The sequence below is a fragment of the Alligator mississippiensis genome, chromosome 3, assembly GCF_030867095.1.
Source record: "Alligator mississippiensis isolate rAllMis1 chromosome 3, rAllMis1, whole genome shotgun sequence".
Taxonomy (NCBI): Eukaryota; Metazoa; Chordata; order Crocodylia; family Alligatoridae; genus Alligator; species Alligator mississippiensis.
In genome coordinates, this window is record NC_081826.1 from 162,574,665 (window position 1) to 162,599,605 (window position 24,941).

Here is a 24,941-nt window from a genome sequence, read left to right on the forward strand (position 1 = left end):
AGCATCGGAGTAAACCTAGGAAGAGTCGCTGTTTTCAAAGCAGGCTCCTCGCGCTTTTTAGGTCAGGCACTGAGATGAGCAAATAGAGAGGCTAAGATTGCGATGGAAGGGGCTGGGCATTTCCCGAGGGCGGACACACACACACACACACACAGACACAGACACACACACACACACACACACACTCGGGGGCTGAAGGCAGGGCAGCAGGCGGAGGACTACAGCTCCCAGCGTGCCGGGAGAGGCGCTGCCCCAGCTGGCGGGCTGCCGCTCGCCTTTCAAGGGCGGATTTCTCCGTCAGCGGGAGTTTAGCGCAGCCAAGCGACCGGCCGGAGCCATCTCCGGGCACCGGCGAGCGGCTGCTTCCAGCCCGGGCAACTTTGTGGCGCCTCCTCAGCGGGGCAGCGAGGAGGAAGGCGGCGGGGGAGGGAGGAGCAGGCGGGCAGGGTACCAAGCCGGGGGCCCGGCCGCCTACCCGCCCGGCTGGACTGCCCTCGCCTCCCGGAGCTGAGGGGCGGCTCCCGGCTGGGGCGACGGAGCGGGCTGTGCCGGGCTCCTGAGCGGACACCTGCGGGCTGGGCGGCGGGGGACGTGCCTCGCTGCCCACGCCGGCCGGGGAGGCGATGCCCGCGCCCAGCGCGCCGGGGCCGGGGAGCCCCGCCGGGTGCCTGGCGCTCGCCACAACTTTCATGGGCGGGAGGGCGCGGCGGGCGGGGGCTGCGGGGCCGTGAGAGCCGAGGCGGCGGAGCCTGGCCGGGCTCCCGGGGCTCAGGGATGCGGAGCCCGGGCGTATGGTGGCTGCTGAGCCGGGCGTGCCTGCTGCTGCTGCCGCCCTGCGCCCTGGTGCTGGCCCGGGTGCCGGGCTCCTCTTCCCACCCGCAGCCCTGCCAGATCCTCAAGCGGATCGGCCACACGGTGCGGATCGGGGCCACGCACCTACAGCCCTGGCTCGCCCGGCCGCGGGCGATCACCGGGGGCTGGGGGCCGCCCCATGGCGGGGTCGGGGTCGGGGGCGCGGGCGCGGGGCAGGCGGCGCGGGCTGCCAGGGCCGCGGGCGGGCAGAGGCGGAGGCCGGCGGGCAGCCCGCGGGGCAGGGCCGGGGAGCGGGCCCCGGAGGCGAGCGCAGGCCGGGAGCTGGTGCTGCTGCCCCGGGAGGCGCTGCTGGCGGCGGTGGAGAGCCTGAACCGGGCGCGCGGGCTGCTGCCCTACAACCTGTCCCTGGAGGTGGTGATGGCCATCGAGGCGGGCCTGGGGGACCTGCCGCTCCTCCCCTTCTCGTCTCCCAGCTCGGCCTGGAGCAGCGACCCCGTCTCCTTCCTGCACAGCCTCTGCCACACCGTGGTGGTGCAGGGGGTCTCGGCCATCCTGGCCTTCCCGCAGAGCCGCGGCGAGATGCTGGAGCTGGACTTCGTCGCCTCGGCCCTGCGCATTCCGGTGCTCAGCGTCGTGCTGCACGAGTTCCCCAGGAAGAGCCAGGTGAGGGGCGCGGGGCGCGGGGCTGGCGGCGGCAGGGGCTCGTGAGCCTCAATGGACGGGCCGTGCCCTTATGGGGAGCACCTTCACTGAGGAGGGGGCAGGTCCCGCGGGCGGGAGGTGAGGCGCCCCCGCGGGGCAGCCGGAGCCGGGCGCGGCGCTCGGCCCCCAGTTCAGCACCCTGGACAGCGCCGCCGGCAGAGCCCGGGCCGGGACGGCCCCCGCGGGCTGACTGCAGCGCCCGGCTCCGGCCGGAGAGCCGCTCCCTGCAGCCGAGCCCCTGCCAGCTCCACCGCACCATTTCGCAGCCCAGGGGCTGAGCCGCAAAGAGCATTGAAGGACTTAATGCCCAGGGTCCCCCGGCAAGTGTGTGCGAGAGACAGAGAGGAAGAGAACTCGGCTCTTTGGACTTTCCATGAGGCAGGAGAGAGTCTAACTTGGGCGGGCTGTTGTAGTATCTTGTATGGCAGGAGCCTGTCACAACGGGGAAGTTAGAAGTGACAACTGCTAGGGACCGGCTTCTGAAACCCAGTGCTTATCTCTACGCATTATTTGCCTGGGTAAGAGTGCGTTTGAAAGTGCCCGAGCGGGCTCTGTGGGGGCTGGCCGTTTGCAGAACGCGCTGCCTGCTGCCAAATGCAGATCGCCTGCTTTTCCCCTGTATCACAAAGGGTCGCTTCATCATTTCCCACTAAAAGCAGTGAGCGGTGGTAAAACATCCAAACCACGTTTGGCTTAGCTACTTTTTTTTCATTTGCCTGTGCTGGATTACAGCTTCAAAACACCAAATAACGAGAGCCCCTTAGCTCAGATTTCACCCCAGCTCCCACGTTTCATTGGTTTAGCAAAGCCAGGACAACACGCAAGACAATTTAAAATAAGCATTTTAATGCAAGGAGGCGATAGCGCACTCTATGTAAATCTGTTACCATAGCATCTTTTGCATACTGTATTTAATTCCAACAACCACTTTTATGCAAGTGAAACCAAACCTACAATACCACATACTCTATTTAGCCCACACTGCCTGAAGGTTGTTCAGTGTGATGCTAGAAACTAGAGAACAAGGAACAAGAAGGAAAAAGAAAATTACTATTGTTTTCTATAAGAAGGGTAGTACATTTACAGAAAAATGGTAGCCAGCAAAACAAAGTTTTTATCTCTTGATTAAAGGAACAAATTTAAAAAACAAGCCTGTGCCCCTTCCAGACCTCTTCATATTATAGAGGAAGTCACCAAATGAATCATGAAAATGCGAGGCAAAAATCTATCAAGAAAAGTGCATCTTCACTAAGGCTATGTCTATGTTGCAAATGGAGGTGTCCTGCAGCATGTCTCCCTTAGCTACCTTTAATCTACCTAGTTCAAGTAACAATAAGAGTACAGGTATAGGGGCACGTGCTCTTCACTGCAAGCTGCATAAGCCTGGCCAGGACCCCAGGCAAGCTCACTCACAGAGGTCTGTGCATCTCTGCTGTTGCTGCCAAGCTAGCTAATCGACAGCTAGCCCAGGTGTGCTGATGCATGCTCTCTGACCTCCAACAGCAGTGTGGAGAAGCCCTAGTTTTCAGGTGCCTGAGTTTGGGGCTTGTCTGGCTTTGTGGGTTTTTTTCCTAGCCAGCATAGACTTATTTCAGCTTTCAAAAGCTGAATTTTATTTCCTCTACATGAAAGGAATTGGAAAACTCAAAAGCTACAAGATGTATACACTGACAGCCTGATTCAGCATCCATGGAAATCACTGGGAAGCTTCCCATTAATTTCAAAGTGCTTCAGACTGGGATTTAATTGCTTATCTGATCTGTGTGACTACAATGCATAGATCCAATCCTATTCAGAACTGTTCTTGAATACAGGCTTGAGGCACCAACCTTAAAGTTATTTGAGACTATAATGGGATCTAAGTACATGTGTAGGTGCTGCCCTGAATGAGGATTGCTTTCTGTGAAGACTGTTCCTGCTAAGTTTATGCATTTAAAACATCTGGCCATTTTTAAAGGAACACCAGTCAAACAGGTAGGGTAATTCAATTTAAGGTTGGTCTGAGGTGCCCTGGCACTTTTTTAAGGCTTTAAAATCTGTTAGTAGATACCACATCACTTAATACATACGATAATATCAAACCTACTCTGCCACTTTCACTTCTGTGGCTGTTCAGTTTTAGAGGAGACTGCCACCTATAATTGTGTCGGTTTAACTGTTTCACTGTTTAACAAATAATGCAAGTCCTTGCTAATAGACCAGGATTGGATCACCTTTGTCCCAGAGAAAAAGTCAGGAAAAGGTCAAGATCATACTTTCTGAGCAGAATTAAGAAGTATCCTCATTCTTTATTTCCAAGATTCTCTTAATTAACTATTACTTTAATGAGCAAAACTTCTCCCAAACAACTTACTCAAAAGGGTGGCATATTTTTTTGAGTAATCCTTATACTCCAGGCTTCTTGAAGACAAAATGCTGCTTCTATTTCTTTGTTCTTGAAAAACAATGGTCTATTGTTCTGTTCCCTTAGAAATACTACAAACATAGAATATGCATTAGAGGCCTTCAGATTTGTTTAGTATACATCTTTAATTGCTAATCTTCAATATTTGGACACTGTTTAACTAGGATAGACTGATAAAAAAAGAAATCTATCAACAGATGAGGAATACAAGTTCTATTTTCCATCCCAAGGCTAGGGAGGAATATTTGCAGGATCTTTGTCTTGCTGTCAAGTGCTATATACAACAAGAGAAGTGTAGCTAAGCAGATGTTAACTGAAAGGCAAAACACTTTGTTGCTTTCAAGTGAATTTTATCCCATCAAGAGTTGTGGTAGAAAAACAAAGCATTTAATAAAATTCAAGTATATAAAAATAAAAGGAGAGAATGCTACAGAATTGAATGGGTTAATCACACTTATTGTCATCTGATTTTATGAGACAGAGGCCAAATGTAGCATATCCAGAGCCCGGAGAACACTTTGATACCATAGAATACACCCAGTGGAAGGCAGGGATCTCATAAGATTTTGAGAATCCTAAATACTTTATAAGTTTTGTCCTGCCAAATTCTACATACCCAAAATTAATATCATATCAGATAGATACAGCATAGGGCTCCCCCATTAGGTACAGCTGACAGTAAAGGCACAGAGTGTAAAATGACTTTCTTGCACAGTTTTCAGTTTGCATGTTCTGTCTAATGCTGCCAGGCATGATGGTGGACAGATTAAGGCAGTTCACTATAGTTCTAGAGGTAAGAGTTTGAATCTCATTTTACATTCATGCCACTGGCCCAGTTGTGAATGGGTACCTGGCCATTATGGCTGAGGAGTCAGCAAGGGCTGGGCATGATGCTAATGACATCACACTCTTCCTGTTCTATGCCACTGCTACAGAAGTGCCTGAACCACATTACCCCTTTGGCCAATTGCCTATCCAGGCTTGTGTACACCTTTGCACTTTTTGATCCAATGATTTGCACCTACTGACCCTATCCAAATACTGTTACCAAAGTTTTTTTCCTTCATGAAGCTCACCCCCTTTACAATATCAGCAAGCAAACGAAGCCACTTGCAACTATCAGTTGCCAAACGACATTAGGATTTTCTGCATATAATGCTGCTCCAGATTGTGCTGAAGTTTTGATAGGTTATTATTCTGGAGGAAGGAGCACTCAACCAATGACGGCACAGAGCAAAGACTTGACTAGCATTCTTCCATTCCTTTCTATGTCATTCCTTTGTATACACTATACAGTCAACCTCCCAAGATTGCCAAAAAGCCACTCACTGACTGTGCCTGACATGAAACAGGAAGATGACCTAAAGTAATTAAAAATGTCACTCCTAATAGTACATAAATATGAGCAAGAATAATTCCAGTGTATGTGGTATTATTGGAACTACATGGGAAGTTGGAGGGGGAGGTTGGGAGCAAGGCTCTCTAAACTTGAAGTTTCTATTTGCAGTTTTTATACCCTATTTTCTATTTTATATACTTTATTTTCAGCAGAGTATATAAAATTTACTCATTAACTATTCAGCTTTTCCTCCCTTCCCAGGGTGTAATATTAAAAAGAAATTTCATAAAACCATGTCATGCAGTAAAATAAATAGAAATTGACTGGCTACGTGCATGGTGTTTCCAGCAGGTTTCTTCAGTAGCTGATACTGGGGTGAGGAGCAATTTATGACACCATTATTTAATGGTGACCACCTGGCTCAGACTTGAAGGTGGAGAACCAAAAAAGGAACCAACAATGTGTGTTTAATTTTAAAAAGAATGCCACAGTTAGCTACTATGTCTGGGCACAGAACAGATGATGCTGAAGCAAACAGACTCTTAACATTTAATTTGCAATTCAACTTTAAAGAACAAGCTTCCTCTTGAAAATAAGTTTGTAGTATGGATGACACATGAACAGAAAGTGTTATAATATACTGGGCATATGGTACCTCCAGAAGGGATACTGAACTACCAGATCATAGTCATTTTGAACACCTGTGGGTATGAGAAGGCATTTGGGCAAGGGAATGGAAGGAGAAGTCTTGTATCAAACATAACCAAGAAGATTTTTCCCAACACAGAATTAAGATTTTTATAAAACAGCAATGTTCCATTACAGAATGTGATAGTTTAACATTGTGTCATCCTAAATTTGGTTAAATCCAAACACTTCACATTTTAAAAGGATCTTTCACTGCCACACACAATGCATACACATTTCCCCTCCCTCATCCCATATCATTTCATGTTAAACCATTAGGCAATATACAGTCTAAAACAACTCTAAGAAGTTCTGAAGGGTGCCTCTTTAAAGATCGACTTCAGATTAATTTCCATCTTCCCATGCAGAGGATGTTCAACTGATGCTTGCTCTCCTTCCAAACCCTACTAGGTAAGTCCAGTAACATAAGTACTTCCTACACTTCTTCTATGAGGACGAAGAGCTCATTTCTTATTCAAGCTTCCTGAGCAATGTACAGGATGTGTCTACACATGCATAATGTGCTGTAGCCTATTTTACTGAGCATTAAAGTGCCATGTAAAAAACCATGAGATTATGCAAGTGTACAGTAAAATAAGCTACTGCACATAAAGTGTCACTTAAAAACCATGCACATTCATTATTATGCATTAAGGCAACCTAACATGCATGTCTTTAGTACCTCACATCAGAGGCACTAAATTTAATGCACATTAGAAAAAATGCACATGTAGACACGCCCACAGGGTATTAATGTAACCATGAATCGGGCCCTATGTAAAAAGCTGCCTGAGAAATGTTAATCCTTCTGAGCATGAACTATAAAGGCACAACTAGACTTTTGTTAATACAAGTGTTTTATATCTTTCTTGTGTTTGGTGGAAGATCTTGGCCATACAATAATCTACCAGGCAAAGCAGAAATATGCATTTGCTAGCTAAACATTTTCAAAATCCTAACTCATAAACACAGGATTAAATCCGTATAAATTTTTCATACTTTCCAGTGTTGCCTTTTCCTCTGAAAAAAAGCTGGATTATGATTTTGAAACTGTGCGCACTTGTGCTGTATCATAATCTATGCAATGTCGGCTATGGGATTCACAGCATTTTCATAGTTCATTGCATTTTCAGCTATGTATCAGTCCATCAGTAATCTTTCAAATTATAAATGAAGTTAGCCTTGGAACCATAGGAAAGTAGTGCTGGAAAGGACCTCAGGAAGTCATCTAGTCCAGCTCTCTGCTCAAGACAGGGTCATCCCTGATGAAACCATCCCAATTATTGGCTGGCCTTGGGACAAGAAAGCGGTCCTTGTTTATATGATTTTTTGTGCTGGAAACCTTTGCTTAGATGTTCTGAAAGAGATATTGGCATCAGATTTGGAAGTAGTGTTGCCACCTTGTATATTTTTAATTCTCACATTTCCCTCATTTAAGGTCTTGGCTCCAACTCTGTTTTTCTACATCATTACACACCTGATATAAGTAGTAGTCATCCTCACAAGGTGTCCTAAAGACAATCAGGTTCACAACAAAACCATTCCAAAATTTCATTAGAAACTTTGTCTCATTTGAACTTCAGATAATGACAGAATATTACAGCCTGGTTTAGGTGACCCATGTTGTCTTGATTAACTCATTTCCCTTAGGCAATAGGCTTTGGATTAATAGAAGCACTAGATAATAGAAAGAATATTTTGCAGCATTTCCCTCAGTTTTAGTATATGGTCTGCAAGAAAGATTTCAGTTCATCAAGACTGAAGAGGATCCTTTTCCAAAATAAAAGTATGAGTCATGTTTGGATTGAAAACATATTTAAGCTTCTTTTTTTTTTTTTTTTTTTTTTTTTTTTTTTTTTTTTTTGCATTCTTAACTTCAGATTTTATCAGACATTGTTAAGCACAGCCAGAATTTTATTTTGGGAATTTTTCCAAAAGGAACTTTTGTTGTCATTTTAAATATTTCTTTCTATGAAAAAAATGCTCAAAAACTCACATCTATCCTTGAGTGTTTTGTCCAATAATTTAGATGCTGAAATGAAGAGATCCTGCAATGTATAATATTTAGTAGGGGCATATTTTAAACTGCTGATTTACAGTCATTTTTTTCTTTCCCTCAGCTTTATTATTGCCCCTAAAGTTGTATTTCATTGGACTTTCTGGAAGCTGGTAAAGGCTAATCTGTTCAAACATTCACGGTTCTTTGCATTGCATAGAAGTCAATATCTTCATCACATTCATTACAAGCTATTTCAGCATGTACTCAGAAACAGCCATTAAATCACTGTCTCCCAATCTAAAGCCTGTTAGTGTAAAAGTGGGACCATCTACATGGTACACTACTGTGCAGTTCTTACTGTGCAATTATTTAGTATTTGTATTAGCAAGTACTAAATAAATGCACAGTAACCAAAGTTATCTGAACTAGCTGTTACTTCCAGCATCCTTCAAGATGTTAACTGCTTTGTTTATCTCAATTGATCTAATCAACCCACTTTTTACTTCTTTTAGCTGTATCTCATCCCTTGTCTCTTCTTGAAATAAAGCCCATGCTTTCTACCAGTCCATTCACAGCGCCCCACAAAGTAAGCTGTTGCCTACAAAAGATCATGTCTGTCTGATCTCTAAGTTCCTGGCCTGCCCAAGCCTCTAAGTTGCTAGCCTGCCCAATATTCTGTCCGTTTCTCAAGGAATTACTATGCATTCTTGCTTATGCATTTTGTTGATGATTATATTAAAGACCAAGCTAAAGCCATGGTCTTGATCATCTTGCTTCAGAAGTGCATCTAGCTCTGTTAGGTTTTATCAAATTGCTCAGTCAACCTCATAAACTCTTCTTATTATTATGTTACTTTCTTCCACATGACAGGCACTTTAAAGAATGAGGACTTTCCAAAATTTAATATTTTTAAACTAAAGGTTATACAAGTAGCCTTTGCCTGTTGGTTCAATCAACATATCTATAGGGAATGAATGTAAAACCACAAAATCATAAGTATATTCACTTTTCATGTCCAGTATATATTCCTTCACTCGTTCACCATTACTCTATACCCACTCCCACCAACCACAGTCACCAAAACTGAATAAATTTTGGAGCAAAGGATACAAATACTAATACACCTGCTACATCAACCCTGCTATTGGATAGGCTATTTCATTTGTGAATTCACTGACACTGCACTCTCATGGACACTTAGTGTTGTTGTTTTTTTATGTGTATAAAGAATGTTTACATTTAATATTCCTTGTGCCATTACATTTTGCCTTGGTTTACATGCTATCAGTCCACAGATATATGGAAGAGTAATCCTTTCCATTCCAAATCACTAGAAGAGATTCTTCAGAATGGCTTTTTGCCCTGAACAACTAAGTTAAATTAATATTGCTTAGTAATTTGGTTTAAATGTGACATTGTTTTACTTAAGGGCATGCAGCTGAGCATCAGAGGAAACATGTATCACAATATATTTAGCACTGTTCACTTATAAGCATTTAGTCCAGTAGCACACAGCACTAAACACTGCCTAAGGACATAATGCTTTCAGTTATCACCATAGGCAAGAATAAAATCTTCCCCACAACCAACAGAATAATGGTCAAATTCTCAGTTGCTTCAAACTGGTGTAGCAAATATATACTCCCTGAGAATTTGGTCATAAAATGCAGTGTGCCAGATCCTCCATTGGTGCAAATTGATTCGGCTTCATTAAGCCAATGGAGCTATCCAAATTTACAGTAGCAAACAACCTACTCCAGAGGGTGCAATATGTTACTCAAAGTATCTTGAAATCTCCACCTGCATGATGTCCACAATTAAATGTGAATGTCTGTTTATAGAGATTGTGGATCCCTAATGCAGTCTGTGTTTAATGAATTATTTATAAAATAAACCACAACATGCTGAACGCTGAATGCACTGTTAGCAACAGCACATCATTTTATGGTAGTATTAATTGTGGTCTTGTTTCAGTGGTCACTCAATGTTTATCTTTTCTCTCCTGTGCTATGCTTATTAAAATGTACTCACCCCTATTGCACCTACCAGAAATCAAGACGTGTTCCAGTTAGCTTGAATTTATGGGAGTTCATACCATCAGCTGATAACTGAATATCTGTGATTTTTCTTTTTCAACTCCAAATGTTTTTAATTAAATTGTGCTCCAAGGACCAATACATTTCTCAATCTGGTTGGGGGATTTTGGAAAACTATCCCAAATATGCTTCTAAATGTGGATTGTAAATTCTTTGGAAAAGGGGCTGTGTGTTTCTTCTGTGCTCCAGGGCAATGGAATCCTGATCATGTAGCTTACAGGTACTATTGAAATACAAAGAATTGTGAACTTCATAATTGGCCCCAGCAGAGAGATCAATACAGTGATCAAACCTGGTGGGTAGACTTAATAGACTGTCTTAGTTATAAGCATAGATTGAGCAGTGAAAGAAGAGAGAAAAGAGAGACATCTGAGATTGCGTCACGGAACTCCTCCTTCCCCAAGTCACACAGAGATGGTGAAAGTGGGATCTCATGGTGCTTGGTTTCTTTTAGGACATTTTAAGAAAGGAGACATTTTCAATAAAATGTTTTTTGTTCCTTGCAAGACTTTTAATTTCCTTCTTTCAGTTATTCCTCATTTCTTTGACAAAATACCAGGTTATTTTAGCACATTAGATGTTATGCTGCAGGTAATGATAGAAACAAACCTCTCTCTAACATGCACTACTATCTGGACTACTAGACTCTGGGCGCCTATACACGAGACGCAAGGTTGCTCTGACGTGCTGTAATTACAGCATGTCAGAGCAGACTTTATTTATTACCATGCCCTGACAGACTCCAGCATCTCATATATCAGCATCCACATGCTGAAAAATGACAATGGGAGCACTTTAAATAAAGCTCATTCGATGAGCTTCAATTAAAATACTCCCACCACTATTTTTCAGCATAGGGATGCTGATACACGAGATGCTCCGGGCACTTTAATTAGAGCAGCTCTCGGAGCCGCTCTAATTAAAGTATCCCCCACTCCAGAAGCATGTGTATAAATGCACTCTGTAACAAAGAGAAAACTCCCTTGTAAGGAGGTGCTCAGATTTTATTCAGGGGGCTGAAACCCAGCTGTACATTATTAGCAGGTAATAGTCTACATGGCTGGAAGGCTGAGATCCTGCTGTAACCGATAACTACCAAATGACAGTGGAGTCCCAAAGAGGATTACAAGTTCCAAAAGCAGAGTGCAAAAGAGGAAGGAGGAGAGGACAGGGTGTGATCTTGGGGAGAAGAACAGAGCCAGAAAGATTCCCCACTCTGCGTCAGAAGGAAAGCAGCAGGTTCCGGTTTGTTTGGTTGTATGGTCGTTTTGCTTTTCCTAGTTTAACAGATGTGTTAGTTATGGTTGTGAAGCCTTACTGAGAGGAATAAAACTGTTTTGAAAGCCTGAACCAAGCTGCCTGACCTAGCTAAAGAAGGTGGGAGAGTGACCCACTTAAATCCCTGTTAACACTTGGCAACAAACATGTGTTTTCTTAATAGGTCCGTTTAAAAAGGGCAACAATTACTTGCAGCACTTTGGACTCCATTTTATGGCAGGGATTTGGAAGATTTAGCAATTTCTGCAAATCAGAAAGGATTTGAGTTAGCAATAATTCCCCTCTGGGTTTGTAAAACAGAAGGTACTATTAGTTTAGTTTGTTTCATTTGTTTAGTACTGCATGACACAATGGCCCTGGAACTGGCTTTTATAAAGTTCTATTGATTAAATCATGTGATGTAAAGGGGGAGATAAAGCAATGCCAAGTGATTATTTCCAGGTACATTGTAGAAAATACTGCTGGAAGGAGAGCAGTTGTGATACCTCCGCTACGGGTGGGTAATTAACAAATGAGTAGAACTTTAATGGATACATGGTATAACTCCCTGATCATATGCAGGAACAGCAGCCTGAGTGCTTTTTTTGGGGAGTTCTAATTATAGCATTCTAGCAAGGGAAAGTCCTGTTGGACTATACCATCCAGAATCCTTAACAAGCTGCTGAGTCAATTTACATGATAGACTGTTTGACAGTTTAACCAGAGGAAACAAGTTTGTTGCTTCCAACTCAAATAGGAGATCACTCTCCTTCTTTGAAGTGTCTAATATGTCATACAGGGGGGAAAAGGCTTGGTCCTGTGGTGTCAGGGGAGAAGGATTATGTTTTACTTAAGAGAGAACCCTCTATTTCATTTTATGATTTGGGGATAAATTTCAGGCCAGCAGTTCCAGTGACTCTCAACTCCCCATGATAACAGATTAGCAGTAGGCCTGTGCGAAGTGGCTAGTATTCGCTTCAGATTTGGCCAATTCAGGGGACAGTGATTCAATTCAGTGATTTGAATCACTGTCCCAAACTGATTCAGTCTAATCTGATTTGGAGATTCAGCTGCTGCCAAATTGGCTGAATCTCCAAATCAGACAGTCCCCCCTCCACCCTCCCAGCCCACCATAGCTGCCCTGCCCGGCTCCAGCTCCTGGCTCTTTGAAAAAAAAAAAAAAAAAGCTCCAGGCTCACCAGCTCCTGGCCAGCAGGGGGGCGATTCTCCGCTGCCCCCGCACTGCCCTATGCTGTACGGTGGGCTCTGCCACGAGCCCCCAAAAGCCCTGATGGCTGCCGCAGCAGCCAGCGAGTCTGGGTTTTGGGTTTTTTTTGTTGTTTCATTTTTTTAAGAGCCACAAGCTGGGCTAGGGGTGGGGCAGCCATGGAGGGGCTAGGAGAGAGGGCGGGGGATGGGGGCTTGTGGCAGAGCCCCCAACACAACACAAGGCAGTGTAGGGCAGCAGAGATCACCCTCCCCCCACCCCACCTGGCAGGAGTCGGCGAGTGGAGGCTTTTCTTTTTTTTTTAACAGCCAGGAACTGGGGAGGGGCGGGGCAGCCCTCGACAGGGCTGGGAGAGTGGGTGGAGGTCAGGGGGCACTCAAGGGGACTGGAGGAGCAGGCAGGGGATGGGGCCTGGTGGCTGTCCCCCCATGGTTCCCTCTACCCCACCCTACTTACTCCCTGCAGCAGCGGGCAGGGACTGCCCAAATCTCTGAAGCTCTCCAAATCTTTTTCGAATTGAACTTCAAATCAATTTGGACCTATTTATTGGTCTCCTGGTTTGATTCAGATTTGGCCACTGAATCTGGCCAAATCTCCTTTGAATCAGATCAGCACCCAAAGCTTTGCACAGCCCTAATAAGCACCATTGGAGTTTTTTGGTTTGTTTTTGGTTTTTGTGGGGGAGAGGGGAGGAAATTAGGCCCCAAACTGAGACAAGGAAGGGTTTGAGATGAATACTTCTTTGGTCTGCAGTGAGAGGAGCAAAGAATTAAAAAGACTGGCCTGTCCTACACACGCTTTCAGTTTGTGACTGGAAGCTCAGTCCATCTGACTGTTGCTAGCCTCTATTTACATAATTATTCCCCAATTTCAAAGTAACATATGAAGGTATATTAACAAGTAAATGTTGAACAAGAAAGACCTACCCAATAATTACAGACAAAAGGACTTTCTAATTTCAGAATAAAGGGTAAACGTTCAAGTAAATACTTTGTAGTTGGGTTGGAATGCTGTTGTAGCCATAATGGTCCCAAAAATGGGAGGCAAAGACTTTTTGGTTTATACAGTAGGTCCAAACCTACTGTATCAGTAAATATTTTGTCTTAAGACAGTCCACACCTTGCCTATGGCCATGCTAATCAAGGACAGCAGCAGAATCTTTGGAAGTTCACAATACTGATCTGCAAGGATCCTGGTTTTCTCTGATAAAAAAATCCAAAATTTTCTGACTAAAAAATCCCAAATCCATGTTTTTCTGTGATTAAAATGAAATGCTGTTCTATCTATCTATAGAAGAGAGAGAGAGCGGCATTTCATATATGTATGTATCAGTTGAACACAACATTTTCTTGATATATTTACAATCTTAAAGTAATTTGGAAGCATACCAGTGCCTCAATCATTATAATAAAATAAATTCTAAATACCTATATATTTTGGCATTTGATTTTAGTTTTATTATCACAGAAAATCGGAGCTCCTGCTGCTCCCTTCACTCACTAGGGCATGGGTTCAGCTGCAACTGTCTCCCCCCGGGTGCTTTGTGATGCTGACCAGCCCTGATATACTGGTGCCCTGCCCATTCCCCTGCTGTTACCCCTCACTCCTGACCCACAATCCTCCACCTCCCTCCAGTGTTTCTGGTGCCTGTCCTGACCTGCTGCCCATCTGCTGGCCCTTCTCATGTCTTTCTTTAAATGTAGATAGAGGAGCTGACCACTTTTAGGGTAACATATTACAATGCTCAATCAGGAAGTGGGGAACCTGAGTGGGATACCCTATTCAGCCTGAGGGGATCCAAACCCTCCCCATCCTAATCAACATGCTACAGATCAGGCTAAGTGAAGATACTGTCCATCTCATTCACTGAAGCTCAGCCAGTGTGCAAAAAATAAATAAAAAAGATAGATGGCACCAGAAAGAGAACTGGTATGAGATGGAGCATCACTATGCAGTCTATTGCTTAGGGCACTTGTGGGGGAGCTAGATTTCAGTCCTTGCTCCCAGTGTTTATCATCTAATTAATATCCCATGTCTGAAGAATGTTGAGAGCAGGGGTTAGTACCCCGCTACCGCTCCTTCCCTCCCGCAGGTGGCTGCCGTAATCAAGCTACAGCATCTGGCTGCTCCTCTAGTCTCTCCCCTGGCCCTTATCTTCTTACCTACAGAGTAACGGCACAGCTTCAACAGGAGGGGTGGAGAGTGGCCCAATCCAGGCTAACCTACAGCCTTCTGGGAGGCAAAATGTGTGGTTTTGAACCCTTAGAGCAGGGGTGGGCAAAATATGACCCACGGGCTGAATCAGGCCCACAGCAGACTCCATTTCCAGCAGCTCCTGCCCAAATTGCTGTGGCCGGTTTCTTTGGAGACCCCAGAAGCAGTGGGGCTGTGACAGTGCGTGGCCAGGGTTTCTATGGAGACTGGCCTCAGCACCACTGGCAGGGTGCACAGCTGGGCAGGGAGCTGCTCCAGGGCTGGGATCTTGCGCCCCAGAGCCGAGGCACAACTGCAATCGGCTGCCTGCACCCCACAGGCAAGGGCATACAGGCAGAGGATTGTCCCAGCTCCAGACCACGCTGTCACCACTGCAAGATCCCAGTCCCATCCCCAGAGCTCCCCATCTAGCCGCACACCCTGCCAGTGCTGCTGGGGCCGGTCTCCGTGGAAACCCTGGCCCCTGGCTGTCACAGCGCCACTGCTACTGGGGTCTTTATGGAAACCAGCCACAGCAACACAGGCAGGGCCTTCTGGGAAAAGGAGTCCTGCTGAGTCCACCATTTTGCCCGCCCCTGCCTTAGAGGGTGAGGTGGGCCTACTACTCACACTTCCTACCTCCCAGGAGAGTGCTGTAACCACTAAACTATCATATAAAAGGTGGGCACAGCTACGACCTCCTGCTCTCCTTCTAGCAATGTTTTTCAAGGGAAATCAGATGTGTTTTGTGAGAGTTCCCATCCTTTCCACGTGGATGCAGCTTGCTCAGAGTGTGAATCCTGGATCGGGCCTTTCAAGGGACTTAAGTAAAGCTCCATCTAGGTTCTGGCTCATAGTGGGTGTAGGCAGGAGCTAGGTAGCCACCTACATAGACCAGGGCAGTACTTTGCATGTCTGCAAGAAAAACTATAGGCTTCTAGTGATTGTAGCTGCCTCCAGAGTTAAGCAGCCACTAAGAGGCTTTGAGGAGTTACTATTCTGTACTATGAAGCCTATATTCTTTTTCTTTGTACCCAGCACTGAAATTCTGCTCCCTTCCCCCACGTTTGCCTAGCTGGTCTTCTCCCTTTTTATGGAGGTGTGGTGGAACTGGCTGAGTCCAAAACAGCTCATTAGCTCCCATTTGGCCAGGGTGAGATTTATGCAAACCATTTCAAAAAAGGATGAGAGTAGAATATGACACACATTTTTTAGTCTGAGCATGCAAAAAGTTGGTGTGTTTGTTAGCATCTTTTATTGAGCCAACTGCATAGTTGGACAAAGTTTTAAGCACTAATTGTCCTTCCTCAGCTCCGGGAAAGAAGCAGATACAACCTAAATATCAGGTAAAATAAAAAAATTTAAGTCTATTATGTAAATCAAAATAATCACTTGAAGAAGGGAAAAGAAGGCAATAAATCTGTAGAGCAATTAAAAGTTGCCATAAGTAGCTATAAATCAAGTCAAAGGCAGGTGAAACAGATAAAACTAATTAGGAAAAAGGTAAGATCATTTAAAAGGGAAGAGAGTCATTATTACCTGGGGAGTACAGAGAAGTTAGCAGAAGGAGCACATACATTGTAATGAACCATAAAACCACTGTCTGTGTTTAGTCCATGACTTCTAGTGTCCAGTAAAGTTAAGAATTCTTGCTTCCAGACATACCTCCTGAAGGTAAATAATATAGTTGATCCAGTAAAAGATTTTACCAAACACCGATTCTCACATATTCCTCTGCACCATCACAGTTATACCAACACTACAATCCTACTAAGTTTGAGAGGGCAAAAATGAAAAGTAATTCTATTATTTGTATTGATAAGAGACACCAACTTAAAGGAAACCATTTGAGCGAGCGATGCCTCATGATCTGACTAGGGGTTTACAATACTGTGCTGTTTTCCAGGTGTTGCCTCAAGCTGGCTAAGATCACTCCCACTGATGAAAGATAACTATGGTAAAAGCTGCTTAAAAATAGGAATGGATTTGGCACATTACGAGTTAAAATAAATTACATAATTTATTCTATGTCGCAGAGATTTAGCATATAAAGCAGTGTCGCTAAGTGTGGTGTCATGAGATCCTTTTAAGGGTGATGTGGGGTGCTGTTGAATATTATCACAGACTAACTTCTGTACCAGCTAACACCTAAACAAGATTCACAAGATAAACCCAGAGATTTTCAATAGAATCCAGAGTGTCAAAACCATTCTGACCTGTTGTGGTCTTTCTAAGTTCGTTGCAACAGAAGACTTGCTCTGGTATTTTTCTGCAGGCAAAAAATGAGAGAAAGCTAACTGATAGCATTTTCTGGGAAGTCTCCTGAGTCTAAAAAGGTCAGAACCACAGATACAGTGGAACAAGGTGGATATACATATAGTTTTCCTTGATACATTTCAGATACTCCCCTCCCATTCCTATTTTCACTGTAAGAGATGCTCATAGGCAACTATTAGCTTCTTTATGGGTATATGTAGGAAGCACACAATTATGTACACATATAGCGGGTTCATGTTTAATTCAAGTTCATGTATAAATTCAGGTTTATGTTTATGCAACAGGTTGAAAGATGATGCTGAACTTTTGAATTGTTCCCTTATAGTTTCCATACTGAATCTTACTTGCAATAAACTGCCAGCTTTGCAATGTTGAGACGGAGATGTGAACAGGAACGGTTTCCAGCAGCTGACTGGAAGGCTTCCATTTGGCACAGGAGTGAAAAGATTAGATCTGCAGCGTGCTGGCTAATTAACTTTTATCTAAAAGGTTTCAGTCATCTGAATCTGAACGGCTGCCAGCAGCAGATGGGGAGGTGGGGGGAAAGAAAAAAAAGAAGCACAGGTGCACTGTCAGACACCACCAAAGAGTAGTAAACAGGGAAATTACTGTGATCATTCAATCGTTATTGTTATATGGAAGAAATCAAGCGTCAGGAAATTCTGAAGTGGGTCCCACTTTTTCTTTCTTGCCATAGGTTTTTTATTGCTGTTTCTTCACAAGCTCTCATCTGCAATGATAGTTTCCAAAGCATATTTTACTACTTGAAAAATATTTGAAATGCATTATAATGGGTATGAATATGCTGAAAAGGCATCTTTTAAGCATTTCATATTCCCTAAAGGCAGACTAAGCTACTCTTAGCTCTCTTTAAAAAACAAAGTCTGGGAAAGAAATCAATGCTGTATAAATGACATTTTACAAGGCTTTGTAACTTCAGACTGACTCAACACCAAAAAGAGATTTTCAAGAGCAAACTACCGTAGTATTTTTAAAGTGCAATCTCATTTATCATATGAGAATAAACCCATCAGTTACAGCAATTAAATAGCCAAAGAGGATAGCTATATTATGCATGCCAACTTTGAGTCATATTAGTTAAAAGAATTTCATCACCCAATTTTAACAGTCTCAGATAGACTTTTTTTTTATCTGATCTGCAAAATTCAATGCTGTTTTGACTCAGTTCATGGTTTACCAATATTTCAATGCTATTTTAGATGAAAGCACAATTATTTATCATTTCCTCTGGGCTTGTAACACTAATATTTATTGGTTGAACAGCTCTCAGCAGGAAATCACAGGCTTAAAAATGTTTTACTGTAATCAGCATGTAAACGTCATTATGGAGGAGAACTAGTTATAAATCTTGACATGTTGCTATTGGGTAAGTAGTACTCTCTGAAGAAATTGCATTGCATTTATCTTAGCTCTAATTTCTTCTTTTTCAGTGACACCAAAAAGGTACATTTTTATTACAACCATGAGAAGGAAATGAAGTGAAACAAGGCCTTTTAATTTGGTTCCCTCTTTTTAAGAAGCATAGGACGATAATGATGAAGTTAGAAGATCATCTTACAAATGAAATAATATACTTCTATTAACTGCCATAAGCACCACAGAAATAATCAATTAATCTTAAACCTAAACAAAGTTGGGAGTTTTTTCAGAATCTGAACAATAAGAATGCCATTGCTTATTAAGCACATGGTTACGTGAGTAGTTTTGATTGTTTCTCCATCTTCTCTACTGTGGGAGAGAAATTAGTACCACTTGATGAGAGAGCTTGGGTTATACCTTGATTGATATGTTATTTTCCTGGTCATTGGGCACCTTTCATGTGAAATCCATCACATGTCCATGATGCTTAAGAATGACTGCTTGCCTTGCTCCATGTGTGGATTCCCCCTTGATGTTAGAGGAGGTTTAGAATCCTAAGTGATGGCACGGCTGTAGTCACCAAATTTGCTTTGCCCTATTATGCATTTTCCTATTCCAGAGTGAAGGTGTGCTGCCCTCCCGAGTTATCTTCCAGCCATGGGGAAGGGTAGTTCAAGGAGGAAATAGTTCATGCAGTCTTTATATTTGCACTGACAACAGTGAAATTTTTGACTGAAGATGTTTCTTGTATGTTCCTTTGAAGCATTTAAAATGAAACCAATGATCTCATTTTTTGACAAGATGACAGGCTCTGGGGATGGGGGACAGAGGGTACTGGACTAGAATAATCCCAGTTTAATCTGGTATGGCCAGATTACATAAATGGACATAAAACAAAGATTAGCGTTCACTGAGTAATAAGTGGCTTCCTAGTTTTTTTAAAGTAGTAAATGTTAATGTTTAAGTGGAATACTTCCGACGGTCTCCTGAGTTGTTCAAACACATATCTCTTACCTTTCTCCCCCCCCAAATGAAATTTAAAAATGAGGCTGCAACATTTTGCTTTTTCCCTGAAGGTTTACAAAAGAAAAAAAAAATCTTTAAAGCTACACTCTAGTCCCACCAACAGTCCATTACCCTTTACTATATTCACTTGGGTCTTCTGCATTAAAAAGTCTTATAGTTACAGCAATCGCAGAGAAGCCAAAATTGCCATGTACCCAATCATCTCTGGGATCACTTTTTATCGGTATGAATTATTTACTTGATATCAAGTACTTACACGCTTGCTAAAGTAATTAACGTGCTTTCATCCAATTATACCCATAAGATCTCTGCACTGAATGTAATCGGTCTCACAGTATTTATTACATTCTCACTATACTGTACTTGCTCATTGTTGCCTCTCATTGCACAAATGGTAAATCCTTCAGTATGAAAGGCTAATAGAAAATGATTCATCCTCTAAATATGTATTGATATGTTACAAAACAAAAAAAAATGGAATTTTACAGAACCTTTTTGTTACAAAACAGACATCCTATTTACCCAAACAAGCTTAGTTTTGTTATTCTTCTCTTCTCTCCTTTTTGCACTAGTGCTTTCCATCTTGTCACAGTCTGACTCATTAAGTCTTTAGAGTAACAATTGTCTTTGACTATGTTTAAGGCTTCAGCAAAATGGATCCTAATCCATATAAAAGGACCTCTGTACCAGAGATACACCTCCATCAATTAAGTATATTTACATACAATGTGCAACATAAAGCTGATGTTCAAAAGAGCTCAGCACTCACAGTTGAGATGAAACTTTCAGAAGAACTCAGTTTCCATTTAGGCACCAGAAATACTTAGGCCAGAAATTTGGGCAGTTGGGACCCACTGAGACAGGATATCATGTCCCCCCACCATTTCAATAGTGTATGTTATATATAATGGGCAAGTGAGGCATTATGTGGTATGCTTTACATAGTAACAACATAGGCAATGTTTCTTACTAGAAGAATAAACTGCAAACTGCCATGCAAGGTGGGAGTGGTGCAAAGGAGATGCTTATAATGAAAGGGACATGTCTAAAAAAAAAAAAAAGATGACTGGCTTGAATTGGAAGAATTTGTCCAAATCAAGTTACTCATGTGAATGAGTATTATACATGTTATTATTCCAAAATACATATTTTTTGGAAGCAGATGTTGAGAAAAGTGGTAGGCAAAGAATTCACAGCAAAGCATATATTGAACAGCTATGGCCACCACTTCTACTTGCAGAACATCTGAACTGTTTATGCAAAGTTAACAAACAAGTCCTCAGAAAGTATGCATACATCCCTAGTCCAAAGACCACATAAGTTAACTGGAGTCCTCGCATTGTCTTCCATGCCCATTGCACTGGGTCCTGTCTGAGATCTATGACTAGCATAACCCACCAGAAACAGGATACTGTTTCTGTTCTCTGACCGGATGCTGGGCATATGCTCATCTAAGATATGGTTTTGTGAAGGCCTGCACACTCAGTGTTAACACTCACTTTTTGCAAACATTAGTTTACGTGCAACTCAATTGTTGAAAAGTTCATGTAAACAAACAAAAAGGCACACAATGAACACTTTCAGTTTTCTGTTCTACTTTTGTCCACGTAAATCAACATATGCTGAGACTGTAAACTCACGTTGGGCAGGAACCCTCGTCTTATTTAATGCAGACAGGAACTGGTAGTGCTCTCTGCCAGCTGGTCTTGTGAGAGTCACAGCCATACTTTTTCCTCAAGTTTCAGAAACAGGTCCTTTTATTTGGAGACCTTTTTTAACACTAAAGGAAATCAAACCAAACATTGACTTTCTTCCTTCAGGTTATAAAACAAAACTATTGCCTTTTCTCTCAAGTTATAAATATTTCTCCATCTTCAACAACCTCTTCCTACCTTCTCTTGCAGCTAAGGCCCTTTTATTGCTCCCAGCTGGAAATGCCCAGCAGCCTGATACCCTTCACTTGCACCTTCTGTCTTCCTAAAGGGCCCCTACAGCCTGTCATACTGGCATCATGGAATCTATAGGTGCTATTGCAATACTAAAATGATATAAACATAGAAAGGGTTTATTATATACTGTAACTTTAACTTGGAGGAGCTGGACCTTACTCTGTCTGTGCCTTGGTTGCTTTCTGTAAAATGGGTATAGTAGCTTTTCTCTAGTGAATGAGCTGTAGTTAAGATGCATACTTTATCAGCATATTCTGATACTGGTGATGTTTGTCATATAGATAGATTAAAATCTGATTTCTTTGCCATGTTCCCATGAGCAGTTACCATGGAACAGTTGATGTGGTAAATCCCTGCCTATTTTACCTCATGGTAGCCTGTTTATGTCTCTACATCTTAAGTTTCTGTAAATACCTAGCAATTTTGGGTGCCAATTTTTGGGGTATTCCATTTGAGATTCCCATAAGGCTTGATCAGCAGAGAGCAGGGGCTTAGCAGCTTGTAAAAGTCAAGCCCTGTTAACGGTATCTCACATAAAGGAACGAGGAATTGGAAGTCAAAATTAACTCATCATGTTGAATATTTGTGCGTATTTATACATCGCCTACCTCAATACTGACTTGATCCTGACTGAAGCTTTTGCATGCTATTGTAATGCTAATTACTGATAAGGTTTCATGTGGGGGAGCTGCAGCAGCAAACAAGTAAAATCCTTACTGGTATGGTTTCTTCTTCTAGTACAAGATTTCAGTTAATGTAAACAAGGGATCTGTACACACAGGGTGGAATATGGAGCTAGGACTGGCTCTCAAGAGGGACAGTTTGGCTTTTCCTTTCCACTGACTGTGGAGGGTACTGGCTCCAATATCACTTGTGCTGCTCTGCTGCACAATATGCAAAGAAAGATTGTGAAAATTCATGTAGAATCTCTTAAATGAGTTTAAATATGGCTTATCAATTTGACTTGAACCAAAACCCTTTTGAAAAAGATCCAACCCCTTTGTGAGTTTGCATGGCACTTTTCTCAGGCTGATAACTAGATTTAGCTCACTCTTGCAGTGGGGGGAAAGGATCAAGCCCATCCATTAGTAGTAATGGTTTTAAGTGCATTATACAGGGTATTTTATAAAATAATCATTACACTCATAGCCAGACAGTACAATGTAATCCATAAATGGCCACTGTTGACCAGGTCTGCATAATCATTCCTGTTCACCCCAAAAGATGGCTGAGGGAGTCATTGACAAGATTGCTAAGTATAAATTCCTTTCCAGAAAATTGGAATTCTCTCATTCAGATGAGTGTACTTGGTAGCCATGTTGGTCTAAGACGAGATGACATACAAAAAAACTAGAACTCTTGGCTCCAAAATTTCCCAGTTGGTCTAATAAAAGGTATCATTTTGCAACCAAGAGTTCAAGTTTTTTGTGTGTCATTCAGACAACAAAGTCTTGAGTAAATGAAGAATCAGAACTGAAACTGGGAAAATGACCCTGGAAACATATTTATGTTTGTGTTCTCTATTACAGTTTTTTACCCCCATAGCAGTAAGGTTTCCAACAGAGGCAAATGGCAGCTTGGCTCATACGTTCTTGTCAAATTCAAGGAAACTGTTGCTCTGTCATCCCTTCCATTCAATCTGTCAGGGAGCATTAGGTACTCCTCTGTGACACTTTGCAGATATCCAAATGGTTAAAACCATAAATCAAGGATATTTTTATGAATATAGCTTCCTAAGTTTGGTTCACTTATAATCCATGGAGTCATTATCCATTATTTGTGAGCACTGAGACAGCCACCTATCTCACTAAAAATTCTTGGGAGGCCTGACATTTTTCCCACATTTTGCCATGAATATTTATCTACTTTAAAAGGCATCACAGATTTTTGTTTTTATTTATTGTTATTCTCCCATTGAAAAAGATTCAAACTCCCAGTTGAGAGGCAAAACAGCATGTGACCAATCACAATCTGACAAACAATGAATACTGAGCAGTTTGCAAACAAATTAGAGGCTGACAATTATTTGTCAAACTATTTGGTGGCTATTTGTGTATGCTGAATACGTTTTCATAAATCAGGATTGGTTCCTAAGCAATCTGCTAACTAAAAAGGAGTTGTTATTATTGCTGTTACTATTATAATATTCATGACATTAGTGTTCAGAGAGTCTAGTCAAGATCCCCTCCTCAGGTGAACTAGGTACCATGCAAACAATTAGACTGTGCCCTTCTTGGGTGAGTTCATTAAGATGAAAAGAAAAGCAATATGCAAAGGAGATTTGGAGAAGGAGGGAAGGACAGGAGACTATCAAATTAACACCGTTCTGCATTATACTGTTTTCTTTTTCAGATTTATTCTTGCATAAAGAAAATATTGATTTGCCCTACGAGCACCCATATATAGGCACTAAGATGAACTGATTTTCTACAGGCTTCCCTAAAATTGTAAAATCACCATTATGAGAAATGAAGAACCAAATCCTCAGCTGTATTACCACAATATAATAGGTATAAACCACAATATAGATATTTAAGTCAGTGCTAAGGAGCTTCAGCAGCACTAATTGAGTATGCTATAAATGGTTATCCACACTGGACTAGCTTTGACTAGATTACCCGGAGAGAAGAAAGACTAGAGAGCTTTCCTTCCTGGCCAAACTCTTCTCTATCCCAATGTCTATTTTTTAATTCACTGTAGTCAGTGTTTAGCTGAAGCAGATTTTGAGGTACCATTCTCTGAGATGTTTTATAGATAGACAAAATGTCTTATACAGCTTTCTTAACACAGTATAAATCGTACTTCTATGACATCTGGTGCTCCACAAATACAAAATACTTTACAGATGTTATCGCAGGCCCCCAGGGAAGAATATACATATTGCTACTCAATCATATACCATAAGTCAAAGCAAAGAGGTGAAACTAGGATCAGAGTTCCTGCTTCTCATCTCTCTGCTGTCTTCACCAAAGCACGCCACTGATTTTAGTACCATACCCACAGAATTAAGACTTCACCTTGCATGTCACTGGCCACAGTAGCTCCCTTTCAGAAAGCTGTAACGCAGCAATAAAAAGCAGGCTTTTTCATGGACAGACATACAGGGCAAAGGCCTATATTTCCGGTGCAGTAAGTCAGCTAGATTTTTCATTGCATCTCCATAATTTATTGGTTACTACTACTTGCTAGCTCTGGGGGCAATAGCTGTAAAATGTTGTGCAAGGGTACAAATAGCTAATGACATTTTGATATAATGACCAACATGACCAAAGGTTTTTTGCCCATACACACAAGAGAAAAAACAGTTTTTACCCATGGGCAATTTGGTTTACTGCTATTGGCTTGAGAGCCAGCTTGCATTTCTTTGATTTAATATGGATTCCTCCATGCTTTGTCCCTCCAGCCCCTGTCCTTCATCAGTTAAAAGTCTCTTTTTATTCTGCACAGAAGTTGATTTCTGTGGGGGAAAGTTTATTAATACCTTCAGGCCCCTTCTACACATTACAGTATTGGACAATTAACTGATTAATTGCACCATTACCTTGAGACCAGCTACACATGCAAAGTACCTAACAGGCCATATAGCTTCAA

At 42.4% G+C, this 24,941-nt stretch overlaps 1 protein-coding gene across 1 annotated transcript in view; it reads left to right on the forward strand.

Moving 5' to 3' along the window:
* The first annotated feature begins 252 nt into the window (after nucleotides 1-252).
* The window catches only part of GRIN3A (glutamate ionotropic receptor NMDA type subunit 3A), a 132,762-nt gene continuing 108,073 nt past the window's right edge, over nucleotides 253-24,941 (forward strand). The window contains exon 1 of the mRNA XM_019490756.2: nucleotides 253-1,476. Within this exon, the coding sequence (XP_019346301.2) occupies nucleotides 775-1,476 (702 nt within the window). The 5' untranslated portion in view covers nucleotides 253-774. The remainder of the gene's footprint in view (nucleotides 1,477-24,941) is intronic.